Source organism: Papilio machaon, chromosome 18 (assembly GCF_912999745.1).
Source record: "Papilio machaon chromosome 18, ilPapMach1.1, whole genome shotgun sequence".
NCBI lineage: Eukaryota > Metazoa > Arthropoda > Insecta > Lepidoptera > Papilionidae > Papilio > Papilio machaon.
The window spans coordinates 6775437-6798107 of NC_060003.1; the positions used below are offsets into that span (position 1 = coordinate 6775437).

General features: G+C 33.0%; 1 protein-coding gene across 2 annotated transcripts; it reads right to left on the minus strand.

Moving 5' to 3' along the window:
• Positions 1 to 146: 146 nt before the first annotated feature.
• LOC106710297 (venom serine protease Bi-VSP) lies at positions 147 to 16398 on the minus strand. Of its 2 annotated transcripts, XM_045682111.1 has the most exons (10): positions 16222 to 16398; positions 14366 to 14497; positions 13511 to 14113; positions 8531 to 8688; positions 6416 to 6623; positions 5869 to 6004; positions 2439 to 2602; positions 1802 to 1903; positions 1029 to 1213; positions 148 to 469 (listed from the first exon to the last, which is right to left on the minus strand). In XM_045682111.1, the coding sequence occupies exons 1-10, from the start codon at positions 16286 to 16288 to the stop codon at positions 317 to 319; spliced, it is 1908 nt and encodes a 635-aa protein (XP_045538067.1). In that variant the 5' UTR covers positions 16289 to 16398; the 3' UTR covers positions 148 to 316. The 2 variants fall into 2 exon arrangements, with proteins under 2 accessions (XP_045538066.1, XP_045538067.1); XM_045682110.1 differs by having other exon boundaries at positions 147 to 469; positions 13511 to 14497.
• Positions 16399 to 22671: the final 6273 nt, after the last annotated feature.

Below are 22671 nucleotides of genomic sequence, written 5' to 3' on the forward strand. Positions count from 1 at the left end.
ATTTTAATTAAAATAATACAAAACTCATTCACTTTCATACATTTTTACGCACATAAATATTATGTAGTGTTAAAAATAGAGATTTTATTAATAAATAAAAAAATACGTTATTTTTAATATTAAAAAAAAACTCGACAAAGTTCTTTTTTATAAATTAAAGTCTTATCACAATTCACAACCGTTAAACCTCGTTTCCACTAGCACGACTGGTTGCGATCACTTTCACTGGCGCAGTCGCGATTTACTAAGTAATAATTGCTTAGTTTCTTAGTGGCAGAGGGTCTTAATGTGGGTAGTTCTTAGTGGAATAAGGGTGTTAAGAGCTTTTCCCAAGTACTTTTTCCTGTACCCAGGGTATGAAGTGTGTGAGACGAGTGTATACTCCGGGGAATCCCGCCTGCGCACATTGTTTGCCATACGACACTACTCCGATCTGATACATTGATGTTGTGAAGTTCTTCGAGTTCCACTGAAGCGAATAAATATACTATGTCATATATCTTGGATTTAAATGGCGTCAGTGGATTATTTAGGCTAGGTCTAGGGATGGCACAGGTAGGATTTTTTTTATTCCAAAGGTAATGTTAGTTAGGGAATGGAAGAAACTGAAAAGTAGTTTTTGAGTAATTTGAGCATTGTTAATATCTTAGTAAGTGTTTCGAAGTAGTTTATATCTATTTTATTTTTTTTGCCGACTTCAAAAAGAAGGAGGTTATAAATTTGACTATTTTTTTATTGATTTACTAAGGGGGGAGGAGTGCCTCAACTGCCCTTTCAAAACTGTTCAGTAGTTTTGTAGTCTATTAAATACAAACAAACAAATCTTACTACACTACAATTAAAAATGCGAAAGTTTAGATGGATGGATGATTAAAGATATATCCAGAACAACTGCATGGATCTAGATGAAATTAACCATAGATATAGAACATAATCTGGAAGAACACATAAGCTACTTATTAAGTTTTTAATTCCACGCGGTCAGAGTCGCGGGAGACAGTTAGTATTAGTATAGTATAGATACTAACAATTGGTTGCATGAGCGGTCCCCCGCTGTCACCCTGACAGGAGTCTCGTCCGCCGCTCTCGTACCCGGCGCAGAGCACGCGCTCGTCTATGGTCTGCTCTTTGTAGGCGGAGTACGCGCGTGCGCAGTATTCATTGCTCACAACTGGCAGTTGCAGCGCCTGCAGGTGACTAGCGCTCGGACCACCTGCATAATAATAATAATTATTTATTGGATTAATAGACAATTTTACACTTTACAAGTACATACAATCAAAAAGTTACAATAATATTTTTTGAACACATTTCTTGTAACAAATGATGTTGAATAGTTAAATGAAATGTGAAACTAGTTTGTTCAAATGTGTTAAAGATTCTTGATTAAGTACAATGTTCTCTTTCGTAAAACGCAGACAATAAAAATAGTATAGGTAAAGATGGCGCTTTTTTTTCCTCATTTATTCAAGATGCTTTAAAAAAATCACGGTTATTTTTATTTAAAAAGTAATTTGGTGTCGGGGAAAAAAGTAAGGGTTTCCCTTGATATTTGTATAGTTTGCAGATTCTTTTAAATAAAACACGCCTTTTTGAATCGCCATTAAAAATTAGAAGAAACTTTTTTTTTCTGTCAGTTTCACAGATCATCGTTCAGAAACATTATAAATATATATAAATTATTCAACATATGGAATATGAGATTGTACTTAACTATAGTTGTATTTTTAAGGCCACAATAAGGTTTAATTACGCTGTATTTCTAAAAATGAGTAGATAGAGTTAAAGTATGAATACTTACGATATGAGACACTTCCCCAGCCGGCGATCAAGGGGTTGTAGTTGACGTAGGAATTAGATCTCAGCTCTGGAGCTAATGGGATACAGATCGGGTGGATCAATTCTGAAAAAAAAAGTAATTGAACAGAATTAAAAAAAAAACTTGAAATATTTTTTTTGAATACTTCTTCCTTTATTAATTATACTTATAAATGCAGACGAATGGATGGATGGATGGATCTTTGTTTGAAGGTATCACCGGAACAGCTCTACAGATCTTAATGAAATTTGGCATAGATGTAGAACATAGTCTGGAAGAACACATAGGCCACTAATTCAGTTTTTTTTATTAAGTGCGGACGAAGTCGCTGGTGACATCTAGTTAATATTATAAAGGCGAAAGTTTAGATGAATAGATATATTGTTAAGTTGTTCCTAAGTATATTTAAAAACAGTTAAAAGGAACTGGATGAAATTTTTTACATTTAGCCTAGCACTAAAGTCAGTGTCAATCGTCATCTTATCTCTTTCGACAAATATTTATGAAACGATATCGACCCACAGATATAGATTACAGTCTTTAATAGTACATAGGCTACTTTGTTTTTTTATACCACGCGAACGAAGCCACGGGTAATAGCTAGTGAGTGTGAAATTACTTGTAAAGGTAATATCCTGTTGTAGGATTAAGACTCCGATGTCGTTAGTCAGAGAGTTTCTGCTGTAGTTTTCATGTTCGATCTTTTTCTTTATGAGGACATCTATAGGTACAGCTCCGTCATCTTCTCTCTCTAAATCCAATTCACCAAGACGGACTAGATACCTGAAAAATATGAACTACATCATTGATATGACTAATAAAATAGATATAAATTAACTGACGTAAATTTGACATTACGAAACGGCTTAACTCACGCGTGATCGTCCGGTGACGGCACCGACTAGTTTTGGACCTATCGGGGGTCCATCTTCAGGACGAGTGTTTATTTTGAGGACTTCTCGTCGCGCGGACGCAACCGCGAAGTCCGAACTAGTCGGTGCCGTCACCGGACGATCACATGTGAGTTAAGCCGTTTTGTAATGAATTAATTATTTTGTCTCACGAAAGTTTAAACAATTTTATTGACGTAAATTTGAATAGCTAAAGTATGTACTTGTGTCACATTGTACAGTATCTGTTCGAAATGTGTACTGTTGAAAAGACGACTTGATTGTTTGTTAATGGACAAGATACGCTATCGATTGGTAACATTTTCTGACCGTAATTTATAAACGTTTAATACAAAAGCAGTAAAAAATAAAGGTTTTTAAGCTATGTCCGATGCTCTAGATATTTACATATGCGTTGACTAACTTTAATTAACAGAGGAAGGGACAGAATTAGGATATTTTCCTAACTTTTGCGTCCACCATTAAGTTCACATTCCCTTCTCATTTCCTTGCAACAGATGTTATTCCGGACTCTATCAGTTATTGTAATTTGATCGGCATATCTATCTATATATATAAAAGAAAGTCGTGTTAGTTACTCTATTTATAACTCAAGAACGGCTGAATCGATTTGACTGAAAATTGGTGGGCAGGTAGCTTAGAACCAGGAATAGGACATAGGATAATTTTTACCCCGTTTTCTTTTTCTTTTTTTTTATTCCGCGCGGACGGAGTCGCGGGAAAAAGCTAGTAACTATATAAATAATACCATATAAGTTACGATTAAGATCGTTTTTTTAGACCGTATATTGCAGTTCCCTTTGATGTTATTATAACCGGTTTTGACTGTATCAAACATTGAACCGGAAGGATGTAACGCAATACAATACTATATCAAGGTAATTAAGGCAGTAACAGTCACTGTTGTCGAATAGTCTATTGTGTAAAATCTTTTATTTAGATGACCTTAAAATATTATGCAAAATATTTTGGTGAAATTTAACAACGAGGGATTTTATTTAAAACTAGCTTTTACCCGCGACTCCGTCCGCACGGAATAAAAAATAGAAAACGGGGTAAAAATTATCCTATGTCCTATTCCTGGTTCTAAGCTACCTGCCCACCAATTTTCAGTCAAATCGATTCAGCCGTTCTTGAGTTATAAATGGTGTAACTAACACGACTTTCTTTTATATATATAGAAGATAGAAGATGTTCATAGGTAATTAATCAAGGAGTATTATTTTTTGTGTTTTTGGTGACAGTTTTATTTTTTTAATTTTATAAATGCGAATGTTTAAATGGATGTTTGTTTGTAGATATCTCCGGAACGACTTAACGGATCTTGATGAAATTTGGCCTGGATATAACACAGTCTGGAAAAACACATAAGCTATTTATTAAGTTTTTTTTAAATGCCGCGCGTACGGAATCGCGATTGACATTTAGTATGTCATAATTTTGTAATAACTGTTTTAAGAAATGATTTTTTTAATTGTTAAAGTGTTTTGTACTAGCAAATTGTGTATATTATTACAAACTTTGGTTTAGAAACAGTTTATGATAATAATCAACAGATGGCAGCAAACCTTTTTACAATACTATGTATTAAACTAATGGTGCTTAGATATTATAGAAACTAGAGATAAAACTGGTTTTAAAAGTACATATGTAATGTTATAAATGATGTGTCTTGAATATACCTAACGTATGGAGCACTTTAATGTGTAAAATAATTTATCTTAGAACTAGCTGTCGCCTGTGATTTTGTTCACGTGGAATTGAAAAAAAACTTAATAAGTAGCCTATGATTCTAGACTATGTTCTACATCTATGCCTTTCATCAAGATCTGTTAAGTCGTTCCGGAGATACCTTCAAACAAACATCCATCCATTCAAACATTCACATCTTATCTATATACAGTCAAAACCGTTTATAGCGACATCGTTTAGAACAACATACCGGTTAAATTGACCAAAATCAAAGGTCCTGGCTGAATGTTATTACATATCTTTCCTATTAATACCTGTCACCGGTTGTTACAACTATCGGTTTTTACGACTCAATATGAGTAGTCCCTTCGATGTCGTTATAACTGATTTTGACTGTATATAAAAGAAAGTCGTGTTAGTTACACTATTTATAACTCAAGAACGGCTGAATCGATTTGACTGAAAATTGGTGGGCAGGTAGCTTAGAACCAGGAAACGAACATAGAATAATTTTTACCCCGTTTTCTATTTTTTATTCCGCGCGGACGGAGTCGCGTGTAAATGCTAGTTTATAATATTAGTAAGATTATGTTTCCGTACGTATGTTATTTTTTTAAATACATTTTTGATTATGTTTTTAGCATTTTACATATGTCGTATATCAATATAAGTTAAAAATAAAAAACAAAACGTTATGCACAATACATGTTGATGAGGCGGACGCATTGAATATTGTATCAAATGACGTAATTCCGTATCTATCGCTTCATCTTTGAGGTTGTGTATACTTGTGGTATTTAATACGTCTGATTTTTTTTATATTACAAGGTGACAAACGAGCAAGCGGCCACATGAATTCGCCGAAATGGCGAAGCGACCGCTGCACATAGACATTCGCAATTGCAGATGCGTTGATTACCCTCAATCGACGAAGGAGACGCACAAAAAGAGAATATTTAACCTTCCTATGCATCTCTTCCTCCATCAAATCCACCTCCCCTTCCTATCCTTTCTTTATTAGACAAGGGTTGGGAAGGAAAGAGGACTTAAATTAGTCCTCCAGCACCACACTCATCAGACTGTACTTGGAATTACTTCCACTTGACATCTGTCTTCTGTGTGGTCGTGGTATTTCACTGAGCGAGGCCAATTCGTGCAACTGATGTTGTTGCTGGCGTCTACTACTGTTAAATATATATACCTATTATAAAAAGTCAGTTTTTTTAATAAAACAAATCAGTTTACAGGAGCTAACGACATTGTGGGTTGCTGAGACTAAAATCCTAGTTTAAAACATATTTTTAGCCATATTTAGTCAAAAATTTTATTCCTATGCCCTATTATTTCAATGTAAATAAAAATATAGACTTTGTTCACGGAATAAAGAATGTTCTTAAAGTCTATTTTCACCGGCTAGTTTCGCCAGTGGAAGTGTACTGAACTCACAAGCTGTCTAATCCATGAATGCAGTGAGCGGCTGTGAGCACATGCCGCGAAGTGATGAGCGAGCCTCCGCACTTCCAATCCACACTCGGTCCGCCGCGGTACAGGTACCCCAATAGTGCCATCCAGGGGAAGTCACCTGCAAACAAAATACCATTTATTATCAGGTGAATAGACTGGTCTATTCATTACTTCTGTAAATAAACTAATTAAGTTTCTTAGTTCATTATTAGATCGTATAATAACACGTTTACGTAACTTATCCGAATTATTTCTGTGAATCTTCTTCAGCATCAGCGGAATAAATAGCTATATAAAATTCTACGCATAATTCCGTGTCGATTTGTCATAATTTAATATTATTACGTTCAATATAGTTTTCGTATGATTGAGATATAATGCGACTACGTTTGCATTGAATTAAAAAAAACCTGTATGTACCAAATTGTATTCAAATCCGTTCATCCTTTATTTAATTACATACATCCATCCATCCAAATTGACGCATTTTTAACATTAAGTAGTAAGAATTAAGATAAAATTTCCTTACCCAACTTAGCGTTAACACCGCCTACAACTTTACTGAACTGCGCGCTACTGGTGCCACACACTGGGGGCTCCGGGAACGCGTCAACGAAGTCCTCATCAGTTAAGGACTTGCCGGAAGGTCGCGGGGGCTCTGTAGTAGGGGGCGTTGCTTGGGTAACTGGCGCTTGTGTCGGAAGAGCGGTCGGGATACCCGGTCTGGGGCAGCACACCTAGTGAAAGGAAGAAATAGAGATGACAAGCAAACTCTTAGTATAATTGTTCCCCAGAAAAAAAAATTGTCGCGTAATTTCAGCCTGTTTCTAATCTGTCTGTCACTTTTTTAATGTTTTCTTTTGATAGGCAATTTTTCACGTAACAATTTGCCGAGAAAAAATATAAAAAAACGAATGGATCGGTGCGTTCATAACAAATAACTTAAGTAATATAATTAATATGTAGAGCGTTAACTTTATATGTCAGCCAGATTGGTCATCTGAATCTGCACCTCGTTAATAATCCAGCCGACGTTTGAACACGACAATAACATGGACTTGATATTTCGTGCATGTAAAATGAACGTCGCAATGTCATTCATTGACCAAACATTTTCCTTAGACCAAGAAGGAAATTACAAGTTGAGAATATAGTCTTAGATACCTTGGTTATTAACAATTGGATTAATCTAAAGTGTTTAATGCTATCATCTTTATATACAGGTATCGAGTACAGTAATGTTATCGGTGGTAATATTTAATAAAAAAAATTATAATACAAGAACTATGTTTTATCATTTCTAATTTTTTTTATCCATCATAATATACTGTGCCAAATAGGGTGTTTCAATAAAAAAACTTTTTTTTTTAATGGTGTCGAAAAGTTGAAAGTACACATAAAAACAAACATTTTAGCTCCTAGTAGAGCCCTTAATATTAATATTAAGGTTTGCCTCTATTCATTCGTAATTTTTCTATTTAAATAACACGGGAAAACTTTTTTTTTATTTTAAAATTTTAATTACTTTGGATTGGCTTGTTTGCGCTACATCTCAAAGCAACGGTCCATAGGAAATTTCACGCTCTACAAAAAACGTCTGATGGTCAAAGTTCCTCAGATCAACTGTTTCAAAGATATCTGCGATCAAAAATAACACTAATCAAAAATTTCAAATATTTTCCAATAAAACTGCAAAAAAATATCATACCCTATATTTATCTTATTTTTTTCTGTAAAATCACTTGAATTTTGTTTGCCTGAGATGGTAATTTTTTTTTTTGCTCATTTACTCAATACGTAACTCACAAAAAGCACAAATACATAAATATAAAGGTTAAAAATATCAAATAAATGATTTTTGGGTTTATTTTATAGCAAATTTATTTTATGTGTCATAAACTTCATAAATTTTTGTAAGAAGAAAATGTAAAGTTCCTCATTACATTAACTAACCAAGCACTCATCATTGCATTTTATTCAAAATAATAAAAAATTTATGTAAATATTTTAAATCAATTGAATCAACTATAAAATTTGATCAATTTTTCCATTCAAAAAATTCGACAGAGCTTTATTTAGCTCTGTCGACAAAAGTAGTATAATCGTTTGATCTGAGTAGTGTAGCTAATAAGCTCTGTGTTGGTAAGACGGTAGCGCAAACAAGCCAATCCAAAGTAATTAAAATTTTAAAATAAAAAAAAGGTTTTCCCGTGTTATTTAAATAGAAAAATTACGAATGAATAGAGGCAAACCTTAATATTAATATTAAGGGCTTTACTAGGCGCTAAAATTTTTGTTTTTATGTGTACTTTCAACTTTTCGACACCATTAAAAAAAAAAAAAGTCTTATTATTGAAACACCCTAGTGTCAAAGCTTTGGTTTAAAAAATAATATACTATTATAAAATAATTTTATTTTCTTATCTAATATATAAAATTTTCATGTCACAATGTTATTTACCGTACTCCTTCGAAACGGCTTTACCGATTTTTACCAAATTTTATATGCGTATTCAGTAGGTCTGAGAATCGGCTACTATCTATTTTTCATACCCCTATTAAGTTTTTTAAATGCACGCGGACGGAATCGCGGGCGACAGCTAGTATATTCAATAAAATTATTCGAGAAATGTTCTCAACTCACCTTAGGGTTGTTGCCATCGAATCCGCAAAGCGCTTTCCTCAAAAGCTGTGTCGCTGAAGGGGTTCTTTGGGCGTCTTTGAGCAATTTAAGGTATGGCTCACACTGATACACGTTGACACAGCTTCCCTCCCCGCCTTCGGGCGTTTGGCATGTCTCCACTGGAATTGTTAATAAATAACTACCACATTTGTGACAAAACACGCAACCACAGATTAGGAAAAGGACAAAATTCCAACAATTAATTGAAAGTAATTATTAATTCAATAAACTTGACTGTACCTCTTAAATATTTAGGGAAAGATTACGAACCAAAAAATACCTCTTAGTTCAAAATTCAAAGCAATTTACCTTTCATAATGGAACATAAACATTCAGTAGGGTAAAAAGAAAGCAAATATTACATAGCGGATGAGAGCGTTGCCTTCTAGAATATTCTATTCATCGAATTTAGTATTAATTCACCAAACATGAGTTAATTGCATATAAAATAGTATTTACACAGTGTATAATTAAAATCAGTTAATATTAAACCAACTCCATGCACCATTCACCTAAACATTAGTAAACTATGTAGTCAAATCGGTGATTTTGGTCTCAAAACCAATGGTTAATAGTTTTTCAGTGATACGGTGAAATTCAGAGAGAAAAGATAAGATTTAGAATTTTGTTTTTAATATTATAAGGTGGCAAACGAGTAAACGGCCACCAGGATTCGCCGCAATAGCGAGGCGACCGTTACCCACAGACATCCACAAATGCAGATGCGTTGCCTACCTTTAATTAATGGAGAAGGGGACGCACAGAAAGAGAATATCTATCCTTCCTATGCGTCCCCTCTTCCGCCAAATCCACTTCCCCTTCCCATCTTTTCCTATTAAGAAAAGGATGGGAAGAGAAAGAGGACAAAATTTAAGCCTCCGGTACCACACTCATCAGACGAAATGCGGAATTGCTTCCACTTCACGCCTGTCTTCTGTGTGGTCGTGGTATTGCACCGGTAGACCCGACCAATTTGTGCACCCGACAAACATTGTTGTTGCGGGATCTACCACTGTTGAACTCATCTTGAACTCATCACTGATGACAGTTGAATGTGATTAAAAGATGTCGTCATTTTCAGCAAATCTCTTTTAATTTGACGTCATGATAATCATCAGTTATGTTATTTACAATGTTATGTATTTACTATAGTTATTACATAAAAAGCTTTGACGTGAAAACCTAACTAATGACAGGAAAATCTGTGATAAATGATAATCTGATTCTAGATTCACATAATGTATGTCATAATGTGAACATGACATGTAGGTAATAATAATAATAATTATAATGTCATAGGGCAATTTATAAATGTATGAAACATATGAAAAATTGATTATTATGTATGCAATATAAGACGATAATTTAGCTTACGTCAATGCTTAACGAAATTAGTACTTAACTAGTGCTTAACCACAAACCCACCTGATGATAAGTGGTCAGTGGTGATGTCGACGAAGGATGATAAATAAGTTTTGTAGTCATTCGTAGTAATATTCTAAACTAGCCGTCGCCCTATTTCGTCCGCGCGGAATTAAAAAATAACATAATAAGTAGCTTATGTATCCTTCAAGACTATTCTACATCTGTGCCACATTTTCTCGAGATCCGTTTAGCAGTTCCGGAGTGAAAGCTAATCTTTAATATACGTCCTTTTAATTTTGGTTAAAGTTAAAGTCACTTAAAATTCAAAATACAAAAAGGGGAATCCCCAAAACTGGTTTATAGTTGAATGACAGCATAGATTGTATATTCAATATTTAACACGTATCTTGGCTAAATCAATATATTTGTCTTTAAAATTATTAGATAGGTAGTAATTTAATAATACAAAAAGACGCTTGTAATCCAGACAGATTGGTAAAGATTCATCATCATCAGCTCATTATACGTCCCCACCTAGGGGCGCGGAGCCTACCCCAAATTAGGAGTGACTAACCATAGTCAACCACGCTGGCCCAGTGCCGGGTGGTTGACTTCACACATATCTTTGAATTTCTTCTTAAATATGTGCAGGTTGCATCACGATAAATGTACATATGTGAATCGATACTCGAAAACACATTGGTACATAGCGGAATTCGAACCCACGACCTTTGGATTGCAAGTCAATTGGTAAAGATTACGGACTTTCATTTGGCGCGGTTCTAATATCATGGATCAATTATTAATTATTGAGTAATTTGCTAGTACATTTTTATGATTCTCGAATAATAAGTATGATAATGTTACAATTTATATTCAACAATATCTTAAGTATATGACTTTGTTAAACAAAACAATTAGCAAACGCATCTTGTAAATTGCAGAGATAATCTTTACGTAAGTGACGTATTGCAATTACAAGCCATCTTAACACAACCTAAGTACTGTAGAAATAATTGCAATTTAAACATGAAAATGTTTGAATTAAACTCTTAAGTATCCTCTAAATTAATAGTGGTAGAGCCCACAATAACTTTTACACGAATGGACCGTGGCTTGAACGGTGAAATACCACGACCACAGAAGAAACAATTCCAATGAGAGTGCGTGTCGGTGGCCTAATTTTTCAATCTCTTTCCTTCCCACACTTTTCATACAAAGTAATAATGGGAAGGGGAAGTAAATTTAACAGGGTAGGGACCTATAGATAAAAGAAATATTTTCATTCTACGCGTTCCCACCTCTGTTGATTAAAGGTAGACAAAGGATCTGCAAATGTGGATGTTTATGGGCTTATATCACTTCGCTTTTTTGGTTCATTCCAATGGCCGCTTGCTCGTTTGTGATTTTGTACTTTAAAAAAATTTAGAAAAAAATTACCGTAGGCTTCCTCTAGCCGAATAACTGGAATACGTATTTTTGTCTCTTATTTTTTGTATAGAGAACGAAAAATATAAATCTTTTTTACAGTTATTTACCTGACTGATCTTTGTTTTTTTTGCATTTTTCTCGACTTAAACTGATCTAAGTATGCCATAATGTTTGGCAAGTAACAAAACATATTATCTCAGTAATGTTTTAGCTATCAATATAACGAAATCATATATACAAATAATTACACAACGCGTGCGAGGCAGCCATGTTTGAGTTCATCTTAAGTACATACACTTAAGCGACCTTGGTTTACTCTCGATCGTAAAAATCGTTTCATTGTCTATTAATTATACATCGATACAAGGCAATGAAACTTTTTTCCGGTTTTCTAATGTGTTTTTATATTATGAAATTCAGTGTCGAATCTCTAACGTATCTTTATATCTATACTAGTATTATAAAAAGCTAAGATTTAATTGTTTGCATTGAATGAGCTCTAAAAATACTGAACCGATTTGAAAAATTATTTCACTGTTCGGAATTGCACTAATCCCGGATGACATAGGTAAAATTTATTATTAAAATAGATTTTATGGTTGAAGGATGGTACGTCTAAATTTATTTCTATAATTATATTTTACTAGCTGTCGTTCGCAACTCCATCTGCGTGTAATTAAAAAAAACGAAATAAGCCTATATGTTCCTACAGACTATGTTCTACATCTATGCTAAATTTCATCAAGATTCGTTGAGCCGTTCTGGAGATACCTTCAAACAAACATTCCATCTATCCAAACATTCGCATTTATAATATTAGTAAGATTGTGATGTATGTTTAAAATCTTTAAATTATTCACAATACGCTTCTTTGTTTGGACATACTTAAAATCGTTGTTATCTTTGATCGAGTGTTCGTGTTTTCTAAATTGGTTATTAGCAAAAAGGTTGTATTGAACATCTTTAAATAAGTATTTTTGTTTTCATTAGTTTTTCGCACAAGTCAAATTATTATTCAATATTGCTATAAACGTGTTAATGTCAAGATTATTGTTTTTACGTTTAATATTACGAAGTAATCGTGAAGGTAAATAACTTGCGTAGATTTTCCTTTAGTAATAAACAGTACTAATGAGTTTTTAATTGCTTATTGAAGAAGAAAAATGTTTATCTTATTATTAAAAGATTGCATCAGATACAAAGTAAATACTTCAGAAGAATTTTCTAATATAAGTCTTATGTAACAATATATAAGCTATAGTTAGTGTTTTAACACATTGATTTGAAATAAACGATAAAATTGCTTCAAACTAATGGTGGGTCTATGTTAAAAGAGCTGAGCACGAGCTGAGCGAAACCGAGTCGCTTTGTTCGCTGTATCAAGTGTGTACTAAGCTTACAACAATTATTCTCCTCGAACAAATACCTACGTTTTCCTCAAAAAACCAACAATAAGTCAAGCACAGTCAATCACGAGCCAAACGCTCGAAGTGCGCTTGTACGAGGTTCGAAAGTCGGTCCACACTATACAAATTTTTGCTTGACTCGTGCCCAGTTCGTGCTCAGCTCGTCTAGTGTAGACCCACCTTAAGTGTCAGCCATTATTTGCCACACCTAACTTATTATATTAACGTAGTTACAAATGGCTAATATTGTTTTCTGTGATAAATAGTAAAACTAATGTTCATATTAAAGTATTCGAAAGAATTATTTTGAAAAATAAAGACGCATTTATTTGCGACATATTAACTATACCTGAAACGACTGAACTGATTTTAATAATTTTGTCACTTTAAATACGCTACATAAATGTTACGTTTCCACATTACATAAAAAACCCTACATTCACCAATCTTGAAAACTAAAAATCAAACATTGATATTAGAGAACAATGAACATAAAGTATTAAATTATTAAACTAAGTACTTAATGCATAGATTAAAACATTTTATAACACGTAAAAATGTTAGTGTAATGTTAACAGTTAATTATTTTAAATTCTAAACTAAAAGTTTTCACAAATTTTAGCTGTCAGTGTTTCCCTTTCCCCTAATATATACAAATAAGAGTTTTTGTTACCGCTATAAGTCTTAGTTAGTACAACACACACCCACAGATAAAAAAATAAAATAAAATGTATATTACAGAATAATCCTTCGCTTCCGAAATTAAAGTTATTTCTTGATCCCGTATTTGGCACGGGAGTTAATGGCGCTAGTGTCGTCAAAGAAGTCTCAGTTACAGAAGATTCGGAATTTCCCAGGTTTTTATCATTGAATCCTGATGGAGGTGAAAACGGTATCCCGTTACTGTTTTCGAGTCCTGGTGGTGGGACATCTGGAATTTCGTTATTCCCATTTCCAGATACAAACTGAGGTGAAGGTGTTACATTATTATCTTCGACAACAGGTGGCGGGACTGTTGGTATTCCGTTGTTATCTAAACCAGGTGGTGGGATTTCTGGGATTCCATTGTTGTTACTTTCCGATCCGAAAAGTGGAGTACTTGGTAATCCGTTATTCTCTTCGACACCAGGTGGTGGGACTGTTGGTATTCCACTGTTATCTAAACCAGGTGGTGGGACTTCTGGTATTCCATTATTAGATCCAAACTGAGGTGCAGGTGTTATATTATTCTCTTCGATTCCAGGCGGTGGAATAGTCGGTATTCCGTTATTTTGTTCGGAACCATAGGTTGGAATATTAAGATTATTATTGTTACCGAAATTAATATTTTGCCCGTTTGTATCTGTGGAAGGGATTGAATTATCACTGTTATTGTTTCCAAAATTAGGTACATTTAAGTATTCTTCATTAGGTCTTATATTGAAGCCTTGATTTGGATAATTATTTTGGAATGGATTGTTTGTAGGTTCGAATACTATGTTTCTTCCATTGTTAAAATCTCTGTTAGGATATCTTATATTTTTATAATAATATTCGTTAGGATTGAAGTTTGGATAATTGGGTCTTCCGTATTCGTAGTATTCATTTATGATACCTGGTCTGTTTTGAATATTTCTATTGGGTCCGAAATTGAGGACAGCTTGTAGCGTTCTCCGCGGGTTTTCTAGAATCTTCTGAACAGCTCCGAATACATTGAAGCGACGATCATCGCGTTGAGGGAAAAATCCTAAGATGGAATTAAATATAAATAATATAAAAAAATATTTAGAGTTATTTATTAATCGTTCAACAATATTTATATATTAAGCTTCACAGTAACATTAATTATTATTAAGTTGATTAATTTTTAATTGTAGTTTTTATTTAGTTGAAATTATATCCTAGGTGTTTTTTTAAATAAGTACAAATAAAACTTTTCAAATAATATGGAATATATAATAAATTATTTAAATAAATGTAAACTTGTTATAATTCGTCTTGGCTTTAACACTAACGGTACTATTTGTTTAGTTACTTTTTATACAAAAACTTATTACTGAAGTATTTTGAATTGATCAAATTAAGATATTTATAAGTGAAAAGTAAAGAATGACTTGTTAATTTAGAAGTTATATACTGATTACACTGATTACTTATATGAACACTTTTGATTGTCACATGAGATGAAATTGTTACATATTAAAAAAAATCCTATTGAAGAAACCGATCTTAGTTACTGTTACGACCGTAGAGATTTTTGGAAAATATTAACGACTTATAAAAGCCTTTTGTCTAATCTTGATTAAAGCAAAAATCTTTACTTATTATAGTCTACTTTAGATGTTATAACTTCTTCTAAAAATTTAAGTTTACATTGTTTTTTTTTAAATTTACTTTATTGTTTTTGTACATTGTGAGTATGTTTTAGTTTGGTAAAGACATTGACCTACTGAATCGTGCGAGCTATCAGGAAGTCAAAGGCGACATTCTTGATATAAAATGGTGAATTGTTGATAATACACCTGCTTTTAAAACAAATCGATTTAAAAATACACTAAAAAAACTTCAATTCAAAACCAATCAATGAGTTTTCTAATCGTCTATGTTAATTATTACTATATTAATTTTGATCTTGCTGTTTTTTTTGCACTTTAAAAAAGTAGTAATAAAGCTTATATTTATAAAAAAAAAATGTGCATTTAATGTTTATATTTAGCCAAAAAACATTGGTCCATAGACCACAAATTACACCACAAAGCCAGTCCAGTTGTCTTTCATTTCAACCTTGACCAGTTTGTCAGTTCATCTCGTGGGAGGTCTATCTACATAATCTACTTATTTCATGTATATTCATAAATTACTTTATTTGAATTAATCTAATGCAAAATATTTCCTATAACAAAGAAAAAAATGTTTATAACCTAAAATCATACACAGAGTTGTTGAAGAAGTTACTTAAATGTATAACAGTTTAATATTGAGAATTAGTTTGAATTATATTTAAATAAATTTTATGTACTAATTTTCAACAACAATCATAATTTAAGACAAGCATATTTATTTTTATAGTTTTAATAATTAATAATATCGAGTTGTGATTTTATATCAAAAATGAATGACGTTAACAAATTAACAATACAAATAAAGTTTTATTATTTCCTGATTAAGATTTTATTTGACTTTTGGTTATGTAAATTACGAATATTAATGCGTTACAACATTAAATAAGTATATAAAATAAATTTACATAAAAAAGACAAGCCGAATAGCACTTAATTTTTTTATAATAATTCGAGTAACACTACAAAATAAGTATAAATTATATTTATTAACTATAACTTGTAGAGTTAATATTAAACCTTTTTATTTATGTGCTAAATTTACAACATTAAGGTATTAAAATTATAATAAAAGTTTTGGCGCCAAAACAGCACAGAAAATCTGTCAATTTTTCCCGCCATATTTACTCACCAAACTGACATAACGCAAGCTGTAAACAAAGTGCAACACACACGAGAACAAACACGTCTTTAGCCATTGCTAAATTAACACCACACTAAGACACGGTTGAAGTAAGACTGACGAAGGCTAAGGTGAGAGAAATACGTTGGCCGAAAAACGGCCGCGTTCGCGTCCACCGGTCAAGTCGCTGCGATCTTGACCAACATATGATTATAAAGCTGTGTCCGAGGTAAATCGAAACGTCATTCGATACTACTGGCCACATACGGCATCGCCTTGCGTTTTTATTTAATTGAAAAAATAAAACAAAAAAACAAAAGTTGCAACATTTGCAGCCAGGATTTTAATCTGATGTTTCGTTATACGTTTATTCTTTAATTGTTGACTTTAAATTATTATTTTAGTACTGTCTCAAGATTAAATATCTTAACATGATTTTTATAGCATCTCTGAAATTTTAAGAAATAATTATTTCGACAATTTGAACCATTCAAATTTTATATCATACCAACATTTTAAATAACAATAAGTAAATGGGAACTCTTTGTTTTTCTAACAGGAAAAAAATAACAACTTAATGTACGTAAATTCAATTCTCAATTCAAAAATCGGCAATTTAAAAATCCCAAAATAATTCCAAAATAAATTAATTACTACTAAGTAAAGTCATACAAGAATAAATAAATTGTATATAGTGATTTCTCACTATTGAATAATTTCCATCCGGCTACCAGGGACGGACTTCCGAAAACTAATCAACAAATTAATTCATGACATGTGATTGTTGCTACTGTCATGGGATTTCCTGCGCATAAATCGGTAAATTCCGAATACCATCACATGTATGTAATTTATTTATTTAATGTACGTATGTAAGCATAAATTATTTATGATATGTAATTTATATCTAATAAAATATAATTTTTATTATCTTTATGTTACTTGGTAGGATTCATACATATAATTGGTAATGGATTAAGTAAAGACTAAATTAAAATTAGGAAGATTTAAGATTACATACTATGTTTAGAACTAGGATATTATCTGAAGAATAGTGAGGTAATTTAAGGCAAGAAGTTACATTTTTTTAATCAATCTTATTTCTTCTCTTATCTTATTAATATTATAAATGCGAATGTTTAGATGGTGGATGGATGTTTGAAGGTATCTCCGGAACGGATTAACGGATCTTGATGAAATTTGGCACAGATGTACAACATAGTCTGGAAGAACACACTACTTATTACGTTTTTTCTTAAATTCCGCGCTATAATATCATATTTGTTACTTTATAGGGAAACTTTTTATACCATAAAGATGTAGAAAGATAGACAGATTAAAAATATAAAAAATGTTAAATGATAATTAAAAACTTTTTAAACACATTGGAACTGGTTGTTTTTCGCGGCAATTCTACAATTAACTAAGAACAGCTTAATTCACGTGTGATCGTCCGTTGACGGCACCGACTAGTTTTGGACCCGTCGGGGTTCCATCTTCAGGGCGAGTTTTTACAGTGCGAGACGCGAGGCAAGCGCGAAGTCCACAAAATAAACACTCGCCTTGAAGATGGACCCCCGACGGGTCCGAAACTAGTCGGTGCCGTCATCGGACGGTCACACGTGAGTTAAGCCGTTCTTAGTTAATTTCTCATTAAAGTTTCAACAATTTAATTCTACAATTATTAAATGAGTAATGTAGACGATATTGATACTTTAGTACGATTGTAATTGATGTCTTAATCACTACTGAATTAATTAAAAAATAAACTTGTCTACTTGGGAATTCACTTCCTATGTTTATGCGTAGTTACAATAGAATAAAGTACATGTCCACTTCTAATACGTAATTAAATGTTGCATTGTAAAGTTATACTGTTTATAAGTTACGTTATCATATCTGTTCAGTTTATATTTGGCATAAAATTTTGGGATGGATTAGGATGATAATTAAATTAAAATTAAATGATTTCTTTTATTTTTATATTAACTTTAATATTGTTTGTTCATTTGCTTTACTTACATAGTCTTTTGTTTTATTTTTTTATTGTTTATTCACCGATACAAATCATATGTTGCCTGTAATCTGTATAGTGTCTTAAAAATATGTAAGGACACATGTAATTTGGTTGATGAACCAATTAAATAAATAAATTTAAAATTAGGTTTATTAACAATAATAACGTTTTTTGTTATTTTTTTAATTATATTTTCTCGTAACGTTTTTAAAAATATTACAACGTTATTTTTATAAATTAATTATTAATTTATTTCTGTATGTAAAGTTTAAAATAGCATTTTGAACCCCTAAAATAATTAAATGAAAGTAAAGCTGTAAGGTGGGGTTATAATCCAATGTAGGTCAATGCACTTGCATAAGGATGTACTGAGTCATTCTTAGAAAGGGTATTCAATGATACGATAGTTGAAATGATAATGCCCTTGCTACTTACACAACGTTCTCACAATTGACTTATTAACTAGCTATCGACAGCGACTTGGCCCGCGTCAAATGAAAAAAAAAAGATTCAGTCTTAATTATTTCAGACTGTAATCTGTCCCTGTTTTACATCCAGATACCTTCAGCCATTTTGTAGTTACGTGGTACCAACATCCATTGGTACCAACATTGAAACTTTTTCAACTATTTTTAATATTTAATATGATAAATTTCCCAAGTTCAAAGTAAAGACATCTCAAATTATATCCTTCCCAAGGTTGCGTTTTCATATCCTGTTATGTTATCCGGTTCTAAGTCGACTAATTAAAAATATGATTAATTAATAATATGAACATTGTGAATAGCCTTCAAAGAACGAGTGTGTAATATTGTATACGATTATAAACAGGACAGGAAAGTGGTAGTAAGGCGCCAATGACTTATGTTAAATACAGTGCGTTTCCACTGTCTATACAATTATCTGGAAGGTGAGATAGGTGTAGCTGTTTCAGTACTAGGTATCTATGGTTATACTGGAAATAATACTGGAAATAATCTATATATATAAAAGAAAGTCGTGTTAGTTACACTATTAATAACTCAAGAACGGCTAAATCGATTTGACTGAAAATTGGTGGGCAGGTAGCTTAGAACCAGGAATAGGACATAGGATAATTTTTACCCCGTTTTCTATTTTTTATTCCGCGCGGACGGAGTCGCGGGTAAAAGCTAGTTGAATATAAATATCGTAATAATTCAAAGCAACATATGAGTCTTGAAAGTTGCTGTTGAATTAAAACATAAAAACAAAAAAACTCTATCAAGTTCATTATATTGTAGATAAAGATGGCGATGAGATTACGGATACATTCCCGGCAACAAGTTCGGATTTCTCATGAAAAAAGTTGAATCACCTAAGTGCTTAGATTTTGGGGTAGTGGAAGACATCCAGCATGTTGTATTGGAGTGTGCTCGGAACGAACGGTTTAGACGTAATTATTTTAAGGTTTTCGGGTATAATGTCGGTCAGGTAAACACTATCCTGGCTTACCCGTCTTCTGACGAGGCCAGGATGATGATTAAGTTGACCGACATATGTTTGAGAAATAATGTAGATAATTAGATGTATTACAAAGCCTCTTACGTAACTAAATGAAAAAAAATCGTTCATTATATCACATATTAGCAACGTTCTCCGACTTCACATGTGTTGACAACTAAGTAAAAATATGTCTTATGTTACTCGCCAATAAAAACGCTTTCTGTGCATAAAAAAAATTTGAAAATCGGTTCAGTTGTTTTTGATTTATTCCAGCACAAATAATTATATTTTTACAATTAGTTTAAATATCACAGTCGTATGTTACAACCGCTAAAACAATATAAACATATAGTTATCTCACTTCTTATTAGAAACTAGCTTTTACCCGCGACTCCGTCCGCGCGGAATAAAAAATAGAAAACGGGGTAAAAATTATCCTATGTCCATTTCCTGGTTCTAAGCTACCTGCCTGCCAATTTTCAGTCAAATCGATTCAACTGTTCTTGAGTTATAAATAGTGTAACTAACACGACTTTCTTTTATATATATAGATAAGAAAGGGATGGCTATATTTGTACACTTTCGATTAAGATTGAAACTAAATAAAATATCTACTTACATTGCAACTTCTGTGATCTTAACCCTCGTCTTGGTTTCAGAATAACAACTTTATACTTCTGTTTTACATTACTTATATGGTTCTTAGCGTACTTATATTCAGGATTCGAGCTTGCGTTTAACACATGCATACTTTTGTAGACATAACCAGGTGTATGCTCGTGTGCCGGATAAACTGGATATCCTGGATATCCGTGACTCGGTTCATGTACTGGATATCCCGGTAATGGATAGTGTCCGATTCCTGGATTACATGGTTTTATTGCGTAGTCACCTGAATATTTTCTTCCATAGCTATACTGTGTGTAACCATGGCAACCATGATGGAATAGAGTTTGTATTAATGCATCGTAGGCCTCGTAATATTCTGGCGGATGAGTTGGACTCGGAGGTTTGTATATAAAGGGTGTTGTTAGACATTTATTACCGTTCTGTGCGAGAATTAAAAGTACTGGAAAGCTTTGTATTACGCTACAGAGTGTTTTACCACTGACTATCATAGCGACTGACAAATGTCAAAGTTGAATAAAGACTGAATGAAACACGTCCTATAATTTTGTGTTGTGAAATTATATTTAGGTCATATCCATCAGTGTTTCTGATTATGATCTTTATTGTATTGAAGTTTTGGAATCAAAATACAATTATGGTTGTACTGTGAATTTAATCGGTTGATTTCTCAGTTATCTGATATTACTAAAATGTATGGTCACTTATAGTTAATAATATTGTGTTTGTCGCTTTTGATATACGAAAATCGCACGTCTTGTTTTTATTTAGGCGAGTTACTATCACTTAAATAAAAAAAGCCATGCGAAGAGCGTCGGTGGTTCAAGGTGTTAAGCACTTGACTTACAATCTGCAGATCCTGGGTTTAAATCCCGTCATGTACCAATGTGCTTTTCGATTTTCAATTTACATATGTACATTTATCTGACATTTTTACGGCGAAGGGAAACATTGTGATGCTGTACATATCAGAGAATATGATATGTGTGAAGTCAACTCGTACTGGGCCAATGTGGACTATGACCTAGTCACCCCTAACTTAGGGTAGGCTTTGAGCCTCTCAGTGTGGACGTATAATAATCGCTATCGCCTAGCGAGAAACTCTCCTTGTGTAAAGTAAGCCTAATCTTTAGAAAAATATTTGTATGAATCAGTTATTATGTATGTAGGATACCGTGAGGTTATTTCTGATTAGTTTACACATATAAATCCTACATGACTCTAGTTAGTAACATGTTAGAATTTCCCTTGAGTGTTACAATTATTATTCAGTTAGGATCACGTTGAGTCATGTCTCAGATTCCGGTTTCGACGAAATTCAATGTCATTTGATCTTGACAATGAACGGAGACATAATTTTTTCTAGAAACTGGATTTTTGTGGTATTAATTTATAGTATTTAAATTAGGAGCCTGAGGTAACAAATTATTTTAGTCAACATTTTCAGAAAATTTAAAACACAGCGTTACTTTAGTCGCACAATATGTTTTTGTATGATTATTTTACCCAGTGAAAACTTAAGTTAAATCTAACACAACTTTGTCTATATTTTATAAGCCGTGTTGAGGAATGGTTTGACCATAGCGGCATTACCAAACCGCTACAACTTTAGATCCTTCAAGACGCGAGTGTAACTCTTTTTCAAAGGCCGGCAACACATCTGCAAATCATCTGGTATTGTGGATATTCATATCCACTTTAAAACGACTCTTTTATTTCTCATGTAAAAAATATCTTGTGTCTATGTCTATTCAGCACCCGGAATTGGTTTTTAATACTGTCTATATTTATATCCTGGTTAACATACCCACCTACGTGAATTCGTAAACATTATAATGAGTTGTGACTGATATATGTCCGTAAAACATGCTCGCTTTCGGACGTGTCTTGGGTTTGAAATAGCAGGGAATTTCTAATACCGTGTTGACGTCAAATCTTTGGTTGCATATTTTTTATAAGGTGACAAACAAGCAACCGGAATTAGTCGAAATGGTGAAGGGACCGCTGCCCATAGACATCCGCAATTGCAGATACGTTACCTTTAATAGATGGAGAAGACGCACAGAAAGATAATAATTCCCCTTCCTACGCGTCACCTCTTGACACAAATTTGAATCGTCGTCCGGTCATTACAGGCATAGGGACAAGTGGTATCCATGACCAGGAGAGCCTCCTGCGATGAATGCTCGAGTGATGAGAGGAAAAGCCTCGAGACTCGCACCTGCGTGACGGAAATGCGCCTAACGGAAGACTCCGTATATATAAAATATCAACTGTACAGATTTGCTCCGCTGACTTTCCTCACGACAAGCAGGTTGCGAGCGACTGGCTATGGCGACGAAATAAGAAAA